Source organism: Eublepharis macularius, chromosome 4, assembly GCF_028583425.1.
Source record: "Eublepharis macularius isolate TG4126 chromosome 4, MPM_Emac_v1.0, whole genome shotgun sequence".
Taxonomy (NCBI): domain Eukaryota; kingdom Metazoa; phylum Chordata; class Lepidosauria; order Squamata; family Eublepharidae; genus Eublepharis; species Eublepharis macularius.
This window is the reverse complement of record NC_072793.1, coordinates 43336110-43351704: the sequence shown is the minus strand read 5'-3', so window position 1 is coordinate 43351704 and position 15595 is coordinate 43336110. Positions and strand designations below refer to the sequence as shown.

General features: G+C 41.7%; 1 protein-coding gene across 1 annotated transcript in view; it reads left to right on the top strand.

The window, feature by feature from the left end:
- The window catches only part of LOC129327569 (dynein axonemal heavy chain 9-like), a 274625-nt gene extending 265494 nt beyond the window's left edge, over positions 1–9131 (top strand). Inside the window, exon 69 of the mRNA XM_054976322.1 lies at positions 8139–9131. Coding sequence (XP_054832297.1) covers positions 8139–8366 — 228 coding nt within the window. The 3' untranslated portion in view covers positions 8367–9131. The remainder of the gene's footprint in view (positions 1–8138) is intronic.
- The last annotated feature ends 6464 nt before the right edge of the window (positions 9132–15595 follow it).

The window sequence follows — 15595 nt, the reverse complement described above, 5'->3', positions numbered from 1 at the left end:
GAGAGAGAAGAGAGGCGGCAATTAGGGGGGGAGGGGGAGGGAGCAATCAAAACATTCCTTTGCTAGTATATGTAAACATCTCCTTTTGGTGTGTGTATCAGTTGGCTTCAAAGGAGTTTGCCCTGTTAGTTTGTAGCAGCCAAACAGCTAGACCATCCAATTCCAATGTAGTATGGGCCTTCGACAACCACAGCTCTCCCTGCCAGATGCATCTGACAAAGAGATCTGTGGTTCCCGAAAGCCCACACCAGGTGCCACTGAGCTCCCCCAGACCCCACCTCTGTAAAGGAAATCTGTTACCTGTGGTAATGTGATAACCATTCATAGTCCCTATTCAGTCCCAGCTTGACAGAGTCAAATTTGCATATGAATTCCAGTTCAGCAGCCTCCCGTTAACAGATTTCCTTTACAGAGGCGGGGTCTGGGGGAGCTCAGTGGCACCTGGCGTGGGCTTTCGGGAACCACAGATCTCTTTGTCAGATGCATCTGGCAGGGAGAGCTGTGGTTATCGAAGGCCCATACTGCATTGGAATTGGATGGTCTAGCTGTTTGGCTGCTACAAACTAACAGGGCAAACTCCTTTGAAGCCAACTGATACACACACCAAAAGGAGATGTTTACATATACTAGCAAAGGAATGTTTTGATTGCTCCCTCCCCCTCCCCCCCTAATTGCCACCTCTCTTCTCTCTCCTGCTCTTCTGTGTTTGACCAGTCTCTGTATCAGGCATCTGACGAAGAGAACTTGATTCTCGAAAGCTTATGCTACAATAAAATTGGTTAGTCTTAAAGGTGCTACTGGACTCTTTTTGATTTTGCTACCACAGACTAACACGGCTAACTCCTCTGCAGAAAGAGTCAAGACTGTGAGAAAATTCCACCTCCTCCCAAATAACCTATTTATAAGGGGATGTGTGAATGGAAGAAAGTGTAAACATTTAGCTTCCTGTAATGCAACAAATGCCAAGATGCCAAGACAAACATTGTGGGATGTTTGTCCAAACGAGTACAAGAGACTTCTGATGAAGGTTAGCGCCTGTTGAATGCTAAAATAAATGAAACAAACTGGAATAGATCCAGAGGAGTTAGCCGTGTTAGTCTGCAGTAGCAAAATCAAAAAGAGTCCAGTAGCATCTTTAAGACTAACCAACTTTATTGTAGCATAAGCTTTCGAGAATCACAGTTCTCTTCGTCAGATGAATAGGGCATGGTTTAAGATAAAGACTGCGTAAGTTATTCATTGGATGTTTAGAGCAAAGCTACACTGTTTTTTAATTATTTCTGTGATTTTTAAAAGAAAAATGCTTCTTTCCAGCAAGAAATGCAGTTCAACCAACATTGCATTATAAATTTATGTAGGACTTTCCAATCAAATATAGTTAATTAAATACAAAATTACATACTCACATTTGGCTACTTTGGGGGGGGTGGGATGGGCTTTATTATTTATTTATTTATCTATTTATTTATTTATTTTGACAGCCACCTTTCTCCTAATGTAGACCCACCATGGCTTACATCATCCTGCTCTTCTCCATTTTATCCTCACAACAACCCTGTGAGGTAGATTAGGCTGAGCGTGTGTAACTGTCCCAAGATCATCCAGCAAGCTTCCATGGCAGAGTGGGGATTCAAACCTCAGTCCCTCAGATCCTAGTCTGACACTCTGTCACACTGGCTTTCTTTAGTGGGTGGCAGCATGATTTGAGGGCTTTTGGCGTCTCAAGTGAGAGCATCAGTACCGATTTCCCATTATTTCCCCTGAAAGTACTTCTTTCTCTACTACAGGATGCTAAGCAATAATACTGGCATTCCTTTTTTGTGCCTGAGCATTCTTTTTTCAGTAGAGGGGGGATGGGAATCATTTCTGGTCCATTCAAATAGACTCACCGATCCCGTCCGATAGCTCAGTTAACTATTCTTGTGGGTACACATGAGGGTGTCAACATGAAGAATTAACAACTCAAACCGTATGCATTCTATCTTTCTGGGCGATATATCCACAAGTAATTAATCCTTTGGTAAGAAGCTGAGCTCTGAAGTTCAGAGTAATCACTTTGAGGAGCTATTCTACTTTGGAAAATGAAATTTCATTTTCAGGTGACAGCTCTAGCCAAAGACTGCAATTCCCATATTGCCCTTTATGCAAATGAATCTACTGTGTGTTCATATGACTATATGGATGGCTTACATTTATGGATCAATCTATAACAGCCACCTACTTAACAAATGAAAACCAAACAGATTTTACAAGAGTCTAAATTCCTTGTTAGTATAAATGTGCTGAAGGCAGATAAACTGCATATGGTAATATTAGGGGAGATTTTTAAATAGCACTCTGCTTCCAATTTATAAGTCCCCTACTACCACTAACCCATATATATATATATTTCAAGAAACCAAACACAGTGATTACAGAGGAAAAATGGGTTTATTTCTTACATGGAATAACCCCAGACACTGCCTCCATTAGGGGGAGACGTGTAAAGACCAGTAGCATTGGAGGGCCTTATATACCCTTCAGTAGTGATTGTTTGTTTACAGAATAATTGCTATTTGTTTACAGAATAAAAGATCAGAGGTTAGGATGAAACCCTATCAAAATAACGCATACACCTTGTCAAAATGACACAGAATGACGCATTTTCCCAGAGAACATGACATCTGACGAGTTTGAATGATAGATGAATTATACAAACAACTGAAAAGCTAGAGCCATATATCCGATATATTCCTTGGAAAGGAATTTATTCAAGGCTGAATCTCATTTTATTTAATCAGAATAAAGAAAAACAACAATATGTTTACACGTTGCCCAGTGACCTGTCTCACTCAGAGAAAGGATCTTAACACTAGAGCAAAACTTTGTTTTACCTGTTTACATTCTTCTGTGTGCTTCTGGTGTTTTTAGCTAGAATGTATGCTCGGAATAAGATTTTATGAAATGGGGCCTAAAAATTCTTTAACAGGTAAGAACCTGGCTTCTTATAGTAGAGGAAAAATACTTATTCCTACATTGTAGAAAGAATGACCAAAAAGAATTGTCTCTCATTGACTGTTCCTTTTGGGCTTCTCCATCCCCATCACTTCTGCTACTGGCAGAGAGAGAGAGAGAGAGAGAGAGATTTTGGAGGCTAGTAGTTCTGGTGAAGTGAAATAATGAGGACTACACCAATGGAATTTTAATGGGAAAGGTGATCTTCCCCTTTCTGGACAGGACCCCATATACACTTCAGTCATAAAGTCATAAGTAATGCACACTGATGTTCCTGAAGGAGGCAAAGGGTCAAGTCTCCTGAATGATTATTCTTCCTACACATATGTATGCTTGTTTCACACATTGTGTTTCACACATTGTGGGTTGCAAACGGTTTATATAGGTACAGGCTCAGGGTGCTGGGATTAGGATAAGTGCAAGGCACTGCCTGGCCTGAAATAAAACAAAATGGATGCCAGCCAGGCATGAGCCTGGAAAGTTATTTTAGAAGGGGAGTCAGAGTGGCTGACTGACTAAAGACCTTCTCCATGCCCCGGAGAGATGTATAACTTAGGACAATGAGGCTCCCAGGAAGCTCCTGTCTAATCTCATCCAAGCCCTGCCTCACTTCCCCTCACCCACTTGCCTTGATTAAGCACCACCTAATGCTATTCAGCACACTTGGTAGCTTTTCCCATCCCGTACTCAAAGGGTCATTAAGCACCATTCACACCTACACTCCGCCACAGGAAGACCTATTAAGCCTTTTCCCAACCCTTCAGAAAGACCATTAAGTCATTGTTTGGGGGGAGAAGATGTCAACTTGCCCCAGGGAGCTTTTTGCCCTATAACTGGGCTCTCTAGCCACCAGTGAGAGTATGTGGGTCTTTAGATCTGAACACGCGCCCCAAACGCATTTGGACCTCTTCTCCTTAAAACACTGGTCATTTTGTAGTTGCCTCTGCAGACCTCTATCCTTGAGACTGGTAACTATTGCCTTCCCCAAAAATGCTTTCTCCCCTTTTCCTCACTGATTTTCTCTTAGCACTGTATGTGTGCTGTGTGTGGTTTTCTGTATGTGTGTGGGCTGTAAATCAAACAAACAACAACAACAATAATGATTTTATTTCTCTTTAATAAAAATCCTTAATGGTTGAACATCTGCTTGGCTTATTTTGAGAGTTCTTTTAAGGGAATAATCCCTGTAAACATAGATGGAGAAACCCAGTTGCCTCTCTTGCTTGTCTCCGTTAAGCTAATTCTCCCAACTTATTAAGAGATTGCCTATTTGGATAACACCCCTCCCTCCCTCCCTTGAATATGGTTGGGGCTCATGAGATGGGAGGGTGGATGGTCTCTGCTCAGGTGTTAAGTATATTGTGGGGTAATGGGTTTGGTGGTCAGGCTGTTTTCTCTGTGTCACAACTTTAATGGGGGTGGTTTGGCATGGGGCATGGATCCTTTGGGGGAAACATGGCCTGCGTGTGCTGTTCCCCTATAGCTGGGGATTCACTTATGGGATTTGGAGGTGAGATATGGTGGGGGAAAGCCCAACTTGGAGGATTGTTGGGACATGCTTGCTCCCACATGGCAGGGGGCCTACCCAGAGGCTTATGCCCATGTGGAGTCCCACTGGCTATTATTCTGTGGTTCCCCCCTTAGCAGACAGGCTGAGGAACTGAGAGTGTCATCAGCTGGCAGATGGGTCAGCTGATACTTGGATCTAAGCCCCATGCAGTACCAGTGCTCCATAAGTTGTAATCAATAATGTTGTGGCTTTTTAAATCCCATCTGGTGTTTCTTTGTCCTTTATTGCATTGCCCTTGCCCTCCACCTTGAGCTGATCCTGCAAGCTGGGAAATGGTTCAGCATCACAGACAACCCTGCCAGCTCTGCTTCAGATTGCCCCTCTCTGAGATACTTTTCTCTAGAAATTTGGTCATCTTGAGCTTTTTTAAAAACCACGTATTTTGTATGATATACACTTGTGACTTTAATATGTCCTTTAACATCAGTTTCCCATTTCAAGATACAGTGTCATCTTAGGGTTCTTCAGTGCAACATTGACTTGCTTAGCGGAGATCTTTCTACACTTTCAGTTTACCACTAGTGTATAGAAGATGGGCCATCAATCAATCTTTGGCAAAGCATACCGTTTATGTTCTCTCCATTGTAGTACATTACAGAAAGATGTACGTAGTAAAAATTCTAGGCAGATTAGGGAGGCCCCATTTGAAATTCCTGCTCAACTGTGAAAGTCACTGTATGACCTCAGGCCAGCTGCAGTCTGTCAGCTTAAACTGAGTTGTTGTGAGGACACAATGGCAACATGTACCCCACCTTGAATTTGTTGGAGGAAGAGTAGAATACATACAGGACAATAATTTCTAAGTAAGTTCCCTACCGCATTCTTTTGGTGCTAATAATTAGACATGGGCACGAAATGGAAAAAGCTCGAAATGAGAGTTTCGTGTTTTGTCATGATCCATGAATCGCAAATCACGAAACTTCACAAAATTGACACATTTGCCAAAACAATTGGTTAGTTTTGTGATTCATTAGAACCCAGGGCATTTCAACAACCCCCTTCATACCCAGAGATGCCAAACTCGCAGGGAGACTTAAGCAGGCTCTCTTCCACCTACCCTCCCAGTTTGCAATACGTTGATTGGGAAGAGTGGGAAGGGAAGTGCTGCCAGAGTGCATGGCTGAAATGGGGACCAGGAGTTGCTGGATCAGAGGAGGATGAAGGACTGGCCGTAGTGGAGCTGGGCTGGGAAGACAGAGTGAGGGGTGGGGTGGGGTGGAGGAAAAAAGGCACGCCCAAAGACCTTCCCACAGCAAGGCCAAGAGCTGGAAATAAGAAGCTTCTTTCAGTCTCTTTAAAGCAGCAGCAGCCAAAAGCACAATCCCAAATCCTTCCACACACTCTCCCACTCCAATCCCAGCAAAATGCTGACATATATCAGAACAGGAGGTCTGTGGTTGGCTGACAGACCTGCCTAACAGGGTTTGAAGGGGTGAGATTTCTGTGCCCATGGCTATAGCAGGCCCACCTCCTTGGTTGCCTAGGGCATTGACCCCCAGTTCCTGGCTGTATAGGGCAGAATAGAAGCTCTCCAGATGGCTAGGAGACCTGCCAATCAAAGGTAAGTGGACTATGACTGGGGTTTCCAATGGCAACAAAAGGTCTGGGCCCATTGTTGCCTAGGGAATCAATGGATCGGTACCAGCCTGTCTGCAATTATGAATCGTTCACAAAGCTAATGAAACAGGCCAAAAAGTTGTGAATTTCGTGATCATTTTGTGATAACCACAGCCCCAAAAATTCTGTTTCACAACATACGAAACAGCCCATTTTGTGACGAAATTTGCTTCGTATTTTGATTCATGCCCATGTCTACTAATAATCTCAGCCCAGAGAGAATATATGTTTGCACACATAAGCAGCAACTGTATGCCAAATAAGCAGCAAAAGTGGTTATTTCCAAGTTGGAGCTTCTTTTGATCAAATGGGAGATAAACATGCAAATAAAAACATGAATTAATGCCATGGAATTATCTGAGAAAGATTGAAGACGTTGTCAGCCTAAAAACAGAGGAGGATATTTCATGGGAAATTGATTTCGTTTGTTTATTTCAAACAACAAGATGCTTGCTCAGAAAACACTTTGAAAAATTAAGGACTTTCTGCAAGTTGAAATAAGTTGCCGTACCGCAGCTCCCAGAAGATATGTTGTTGCAAGGATTATTTAATGTTTACCCATTGCTTTAGAAAACTTAAGCTCTGCAGACACTATCTGTTATCAGAATTACCTTAATATAACAGTGTACATATTGTTGTTCCAGAGATCAGGGTTGCATATTGTCTGTTCATGTCAGAATGCAGATGTTTTTCCTAGATGTAAATACACTGATCACAAAGTTGTATCTTATATGCCTTCTTTGCTATGGTTAATCTGTAATGAGAGGTTAGCCACTCTAGCGTTTGTGGCTTTCCTCTCTATTCACTGCTTATTTTTTTCCCTTGTACTTGGCTTATCCTCTGCTTTCATTAGTTTTCTTAGCCCCATCTAGGGGCAGAGAGTTCAGTGCTTAGGCAGTTAATGAAATTACTGGCGACATGATATTTAATGGGACAATGGAGTGTTTTATCCACTGAAGTTAATGGTGGTCACTCACGTAGGTTTCAGTCACTTTTAGGTGACAGAATCATCACCTAAACGTGGTTTTACACTACTGCTGATTTGTTTTGCTTAGTCATTCTTCTGCATTCAGCTGCCTGTAGAATTAACAGAGGAGGATTTACATGTTGATTATCCAGTTCGCATTTGGTGTGTGTGTATGTTCTGACCCCCCCCAATATTGTTGTTTTAAAATGATAAAATGTAAGTGATTAATATGCTGTTTTATAGAATGTAATCCGCCCTGAGCCTGCCAGTTCGGGGAGGGCGGAATAGAAATGGAAGATAAACAAACAAACAAACAAGTCCTGGCCACCTATAATTTTGCTTTAAAAGACTCTGTGAAGATCCAGTAATGGATTTTCCAACACCTTATCTGTTTTGTCCCACTCTCAGCTAGCTCTGGTGTTGAATTCTCAAGTACAAGGCTTAAATTTCCAAACAATGAATTGTTCTTAGCTCAGTGAGAGACAATATGCACTTTTATGTGGCACCATAGTTTGTATTGAAGAGGCCATATGATAGCTTTGTTACCTGTACAGCGCATGTTAAATCCACATTCACCAGTCTGCCATGTTTAGTAGCAATTTTACAGCAGTGTGAGTCTCATCGGTTGGAACAGAGCTCAGTGTGCAGGGAAGCAATCTCATGAACACTGTGTGGTAAGCGAACTCTGCATAAATCTGCTGAGCCCGTATTCGTGATGAGGCAAGTTGATCGTTCGAACTAATGCTTGGTAACTGAGTAGCTCAGCTGGAAAAAGTTCACCATCTTGATCAGTCAGTTTGGATATTACTCTGGCAGAATCAACTGCTCCAGGGGTCTAGCAGAAATGTAGGTCAGGGAACAGGCAAATAACAGATAATGGGATACAGTAGATTCTACAAAGGCAAGAGACAGAGACATGTGGATGCTTCAGTGATGATACAAGAGAGCCTTTGCTAATCTTATCTCCCATTTCCTTGCTGTCCTCCACAGACAGGTTTAATTGCTGATGCCCGACTGAAGGACCTGACTCCATCTATGCCGATTATTTTCATCAGAGCTATCCCTGTTGATAAGCAAGACAACCGCAACATGTACCCTTGTCCTGTATATAAAACCCGCCAACGGGGCCCAACGTATGTCTGGACCTTTAACCTGAAGACTAAAGAGAAACCTTCCAAGTGGGTTTTAGCAGGGGTGGCACTCCTCCTGCAGATTTAGACTCCAACTCAAAACATTCTTCCCAAAAGATTCTTTTGTCTTCTTTTGGAAGTTTTTCACAGATTGAATTAACTGATTCATATGAGCCCTATTCACAAATTACAGTGAACATGTGTATGACCCATGCACCACGTACACTTGATTTTATTTTATATGTGCATTGAGTAATTCTCCTGTTAGGTTCAATTCATGTATTGATTAACTTTAAACCCCACATTTATCCAGGAACTGGTCACTGGTTGTAAAGTAAATTTGTACTGGCTCTTTCTTACCAATAGGTACATGCAGAATGTGCATGTGTTCACTGTAACATGAGGAAAAGGCTAACTATCAGGTTGTAACTTACATTGATGAATAAGCCATCACAAATAAATATTCCCTGTTATCATTTTCTCAATAGCAAAGCTTGACAATGAATCCAGTTCCCACATTCAGCTGTGGATCATCAAATATAGAGTAAGCAAGAATTATACATGCATGTGTGAACCAGCCTCAATAATGAGTTTGTTTGCTTCGTTTCCTGCTCCCCCCCTTTTGTGCCTCACCCATGGCAACCTGCCCCACTGTGTTCTGTAACTTTCATGAGGAAGAAGAGTGTAGCTCCTGTTCAAGTGTTTTATGTTCTACTGGAATTTAATTGTTTTATTGGTTATTTGTAAGCTGCCTTGAAACCTCAATTGGGAGAAAGGCAGAATCAAATCTGAAAATAAAATAAGCCATTGCATATTTAACTAAGGCTTCAAATAAAAAAAAAGTTACACATAATTTAAACACAGAGTCACATTTATGAGCAAACTTCACAATGGGCAATACAATGTTACACCCTGTTGGCTTTTTTCTTATGAGAAAAGATTAAGTCATCCCAGGGCTTTTTTTCTGGGGAAAGAGGTGGTGGAACCCAGTGGGTTGCCCTTGGAGAAAATGGTCACGTGGCTGGTGGCCCCGCCCCTGATCTCCAGACAGAAGGGAGTTTAGATTGCTCAGCGGTGCGGAAGGCAATCTCAACTCCCCTCTGTCTGGAGATCAGGGGGCAGGGCCACCAGCCATGTGACCATTTTCAAGAGGTTCTGGAACTCCGTTCCCCTGCGTTACTGCTGAAAAAAAGCCCTGAGTCATCCTAAGAGTTATTGTCCTGAAACTGAATAATGCAACTGACTTAAAACAAGATTGATTTGAAAAGGTTGCTCGGTATTGACGCTTTTGTGGGGAAATAGAGACTGGTGGTGATCCTCCATTGTACAAATGATAGTGCTCCCTTTTACTTTAATGCAGTAATTCATTTATACTGTAGAATCAAATACAGGATTGTTCCCCTGCACACAGAGAGAGGATTAATTCTGCTTCAGCTATCCATGAAAAATGCTTATCTTACTAGACAAGTTAAAGATTTGCCGTAACGTCATACAACATCTTGAGGCATAAAGGAGCCGAGTCTGACACCTTCCTTCACAGATTGTTCATTTTTACAGAAGATTTACACTCTAGGAACGCTGAGAATAAGTGAACTTTCACAAAGCTATTAAACAAGGCAAACGGGTAGTAAGGAAAGGCAAAATAGCAAAACGTTCCTAAGAAAATATTACTTGTGCAATGTCTGTAAATACCTTCTTTTTTACTGGCCGTTTTATTTCCTCTCCTGGATGATCCAAGTTACTCCTGGATGATCAAACTGTGTGCATAAAGTATGTGGAAAGACACGAGGAAGATTGCATGGCTTTCCTCTTAGTTTTGCTCCGCAAGATGGCTCACATTCATAACACGGCAATCAGAATCAGCATAAAAACTACTAAAATGTCGTAAGATAACAATGCTGATTAGCAACAACACTTTGAGTCTGTGATGTAGCTGACATAAGTAGTGTAAAACAAACATTATTATTATTTGTATTTAGATCTGGGTTTTGTCCCCATTTTTTTTTTTTTAGCCAAGACAAACCATTTTATAGTAATCATAATGCAAATAGGGCATTTCTGCTGTAAATGAATACTTTGCAATTCTTGGTGTAACTTCTTAGTGCAAATGTTTTCTTTCCATGACTCTGCTGTCAGCTTAGCCTGTTATTTGAGTTTCTCTAGAGATTCAAATTTCATCCTCCCCTATTTTGTCTGAATAATCAATATCTTGTGGTTTACCATGAATCCTATGAGAAATTCACTCTTAAGAAATGCATCTTCTTCAAGAGATCACCAAAATGGACCTAAAACAGCCAATGCCATTTTCCATGTTACGGCAGCAGCTACCCTTTGAACAATCTACTAGTTAAGATAGTTTCCTTTCCTCTACAAAACTGTTTCAAAGACTGAAGGGGGACTTTTCTAAGAAGGGGTGGCAATTGCTGATTCCCACTCGGTCCCCCTCACTTTGCCCCCTATGCAGTTCCTAGGGCTCTAATGACCCTCGGGGACAATATTTCAGACGGACTCAGTGGTGTTTGGTGGAAAGGGGGAAATTGCAGCAATTGCCACTTTCTCTTAAGAAAACAAATGGCCTTAAAGTCTTTTGAACTGTGTGGTTGGATAAAGGCCATTGTACTGCTGGCTAGTTGGGAAGGTAAAGACATTCAAAACAATTTTTGAAGCCTTGGACAAGTAGGGAGATTCAAGGTGATCTCTTCTGAGCCTTCTCTGATCATTGCCAAAGACATCTTATGTCATGTTTGCACTTGTGTAAATCCATACTGTGATTGATACACATAAGTCAACAACTGACCTATGAAATTACTGGTGTTATGATAGCTGTTTTGGAATCTGTACTGAGTACTCTGTATACTTGAACATTTAATGATACAGTATTTCTTTGCCACGTCCTTTGGCATTCAGGAAACTCTAAGACAGACAAAAACTTAATACTTACTTATTTATCGTCCACCTTTCTCACTGAGACTCAAGGTGAATTACACAGTATAAATCCGTACAATGGCTGGGTCATTCAATAAACAATACAATAGGAATTTGATGCAAGCATAAAGCCGATAAAGAGATGAAACAGTGCAGAAACAAAACATAAGCAAAATGCAACATTTGTGAAAAGTAATCCCTGAACAAAATCTTTGAAACAAGGCCCAGCTTGGAGGGGGGGGGGGGAACCGTGCAGGATGACATTTTAAAATTCACTGTCACTGGCAACACTGATTGCTCCCTTCCTGTTGTTGTTCTTGGGTATGCTTGTGGCTTTGGGGGTTCCTGCAGATATTAAAGTAGGAACTCTCTGCTGAAGTCATGATGAGCCTCTTGGTGCAAGCAAAGGGTGAGAGGATAAGAGCTCTTGGCCCATGGCTCTTAGCTTGGGATGCAAGCCCAGCCCAGCCATTGCGCACACTGAGTGGTACAGTAAGAGCTTCTTCAGTTACACACCTGAAGACCAGAAACAGCTGGTAGAAAACACCAGCTAACATCAACACATCATGACTGTAGTCCTGGACTGTTGCACAGTTCTTTGTTGCTGTCGTCATCGTCGTTATCATCATCATCATCAATCAATCAATCTTTATTGCTTTAGCAAAAAGCCATAGCCACATTCCAATGAACATTAAATGCCCATCCACATAAAATTTAAAAAATAAAATGACATTTCTGGACATTCATACAGAAAAAATTAAAATACAAACTCATCATTTAAATTTATAATAATAAAACTCTAATATCTAATAATAAAAAGACCATACAGTCCAAAGGCCATATGGGTCAACCATGCTTGGGTCAGCACAACTCATTACTTTTTTTACCTTTATGATGGTGGCAAACCTTGCCATTTGGAGAGTAATTTATTTGTTCCTATCTGTCAATAATAAAACCAATTTCACCTTGTCTGACTTTCTTGGGAGCTGAGACATAATGGTCCTCAGATATCTGCTGCACTCAGCCTCAAATTTTGTTTGTTCACTGGAATATGACATGGGACAAATCCTCAATGGACCTACAATCACAGGAGCACACTCTTTCACTCTAAGGAATCCCATTGAAGTGGCCTTCTAAGACTGCAAGTGGTAGAATATCCAGGCATGCCTCAGCAAAGGTCTTTCTGTACTCATAATTTGTTATATTGGTAAAGTATGCTGGAAGATTCAGGGGAGAAGGAAGTAACTGTCTATGAAGTAGGGTTGTTCTCAAGATGCCTACTATTCTGCACTTTGGTCTAACAATTTTTGCTTTACTAAGAGTTTGACTGCATAAAATCTAAAGGTCCTCAAATATTTTTCCGAAAACCCAAGGCTAGCCTCTAATCTCAATACAAACCTGCATGATGAATTGCCTTCATCGCTCTGTATGCCAGACAAAAGGTGATTTTCAGCCAGTAGTTAATGGCTGCTTTATGGACTAAGATTATTATTGAGAGTAGTTCTTTGTGATTATTATTATTATGTCAAATGTGAGGTATTTGTTGTGAATTATTGTAGTTGTGGGGTCAATCTCTAACTAGAGCAAGATGTTTGATGAATGTTCTATTCCAGTGCAGACGGAAACTGGTAGGTATGGCGGCAGAATCTATCAAAGATGGTCAGTAGCATGCAAGGATGCTCAGTACCTAACTAATCTCTATAGCATCCTGAGAGCTGACAGTGCAGGGCCCCCCAGCCCCCCCACCTCTTTGCTAATACTGTGCAATTCTAGATCAGTAAGGCACAAAACTGCATGTTTTGCTGAGTTGTTGCAGGAAGAGGGAGTTGACCTGGCTTGCATAACAGAGATGGCTGGAAGAAAATGATGTGGTGTGTCTGTCCCAATTAACTCTGCCTGGTTATGCCACCAGCCCCGCACAGGTGGCCATGGTTTTTCAACTTCCACAGACTCCCAGTACAAACTATAGCTGGCATTGTCTGTATGATCGTCATGTTGGGAACTAAGGATATATTAAATATTCTATTTGTCTACTGGCCATCTAGTTCCCCAGTAAGCTCACTTTCTGAGCTTGTGGAAGTGCTCTCGGACACGGTGCTGGAGACACGTAGAGCTTTGCTACAAGTGACATTTTACACGTGATCATTTTCGCAAGTCTTTGTGGGAACTGAAGTCCCTCTCCCCCACCCCTTTTCCTTCTGTTCCTTCCCCTCTCTGTTAGAATGGCTGCCTGAAGAGACAGAGAAAGCCTACAGCAACAGCAGCTTTTGCAAATCATCTTGCTGGGGGGTGGGGGATGCTCAGGAGAAAGCTGCCATGTCGGTGAAGTCCTAGTGTCCTTCTCCTCTCTGTTAGAACTGTTAGAATCGCTGCCTGAAAAGTCAGAGAAAGCCTGCGGCAACAGCAGCTTTTGCAAATCATTCCTCCAGTCACAAGCCTGCTCTCAACTATCTTTGGGGGCGGGCAGCTGCAACTTTCTCAGCTTTCTCCAGAGCATTCCCCCCCTCCCCGAGCAAGATGATTTGCAAAAGCTGCTGTTGCCGTAGTCTTTCTCTGTCTCTTCAGGCAGCCATTCTAACAGAGAGGGGAAGGAACAGAAGGAAAAGGGGTGGGGGAGAGGGACTTCAGTTCCCAGAAAGACTTGCGAAAATGATCAAGTGTCCTTCACGTGTAAAATGTCACTTGTAGTGAGGCTCCTAGACTGATTGTTTTGGGTGTTTTCAACATCCATGCTGAATGCTCTTCATCAGGTCTGGCTCAGAAATTTAAAACTTCATGAGCTGTCCTGGGCCTTTCTCAAATAGTGACAGGACCAACACATGAAAGAGGTCACACATAGGACTTAATCTTTTACACTGAGACTTTGAGGGGAAGTTGTCTTTCAGAACTGGAGATCTGGCTTGAACTGTAGTCTGACCATGATCTGCTGAATATGGCTACAGCCTACAACACCTTGCAAAAAAAAAAAAAGGTGTGGGGGGGTTCCCATTAAGATGGTTCAACCATGGAGGCTCATAGATCCTCCTGGATTCCAAACTACTCTGTGGGATTTTAGAATTTCTATCACTTTCTCTGTTGAGCCTGAGGTGGGAGCTTGAAATGTGATACTTGAAACCATTGACAAGTTTGCTCCTTGTCAACCTTTCCCACCCTTCGCTGAGTCAGATACAGCATGCTACAGAGCCTACTGGAAGACCTATGAAGAGGCGGTGATAGTGGCAATGAAACATTATTTCTCTGCAAACATTGCATCAGCTGGTTCACAACCCTCCCAACTGTTTAAGGTATCTCAACACTTTCCAACTCCTAAATCAGAACTCAGAAGCAGCCAATTAATTGTGACACCTTTACAAAGGGTTTTTTTTGCTGACAAAATAGCATGAATATGCGCTGACCTGGATGCTGGCTGTAATGTAACTGCAGTAGAAGAAATGCCTAATAAATAGTCTGCTTTTGGACTATTTTGACCTAGTTACAGTGATGGATGTAGGTGGGATCCTGGCATCTTTGAAGGCCACTGCTTGTGCACTTGATCCTTGCTCATCTTGGTTGCTAAAATCATATAAATGCTGCATTAATGAGCCCTTGATGTCCATCATAAATCAATTAAATCAATCACTTAATCAAGGATCTTGTCCTGGCAGCTCAAAAAGTGGTTATTCACCCACTACTTAAAAACCACGCAGCACAAAATGACAGCAGAGCCTTTTAAACCCTCTCCTCCATAGCCAGGCTAATCCGTAGGCACGTCGCCCATGGAGTGCTCACAGAGTCCCGGTTTCTATGATGGAACAAAAAGGCAAGAAAAACATTTCTCTGTCACCAGATGACAGCTTTCCCAAGACCTGGTGAATTAAAAGACTAACTTGATATCTAAGGGCCTCTTTGATATCCTTTTAGCGTAACAATTATGTCAATTTTTTAATGTTTTGTTTCGACATTATTTCAAATTTCTGCAATCTATACCCTATTGTATTGTTTCTTGAGTGTTCCAGTTGTTGATCATACTGAATTATACTGTGTAATCTGCCTTGTATTTCAGTGAGAATGTGGGACAATAAATAACGTAAAGTAAAAAAGAAACTCTCCCTGATTTCCCCCTCTTTTCTTTGATATTTCACCAAGGAAGAAAAGAAGGATGGGAAGTAAGCAAGGGAAAGTTATGGCCAATTAAACCAAATGAATATGGGATACACATTATAATTCGTTGCTTCAAGCTTTGAAGAAATTGAATTTTTAAAAATTGATAACAATAAAAGAAACTCACTTGTGGTGTGTGCCGCTGGCACAGTGCTATGTTAACTTGATGGCTGAAAGTCCTCACTATAATCATCCCCAGTTCACCATTAGTTAAGCAGAAATGAGAAGAGGCTTTCACTTTTCTCTTTGTCT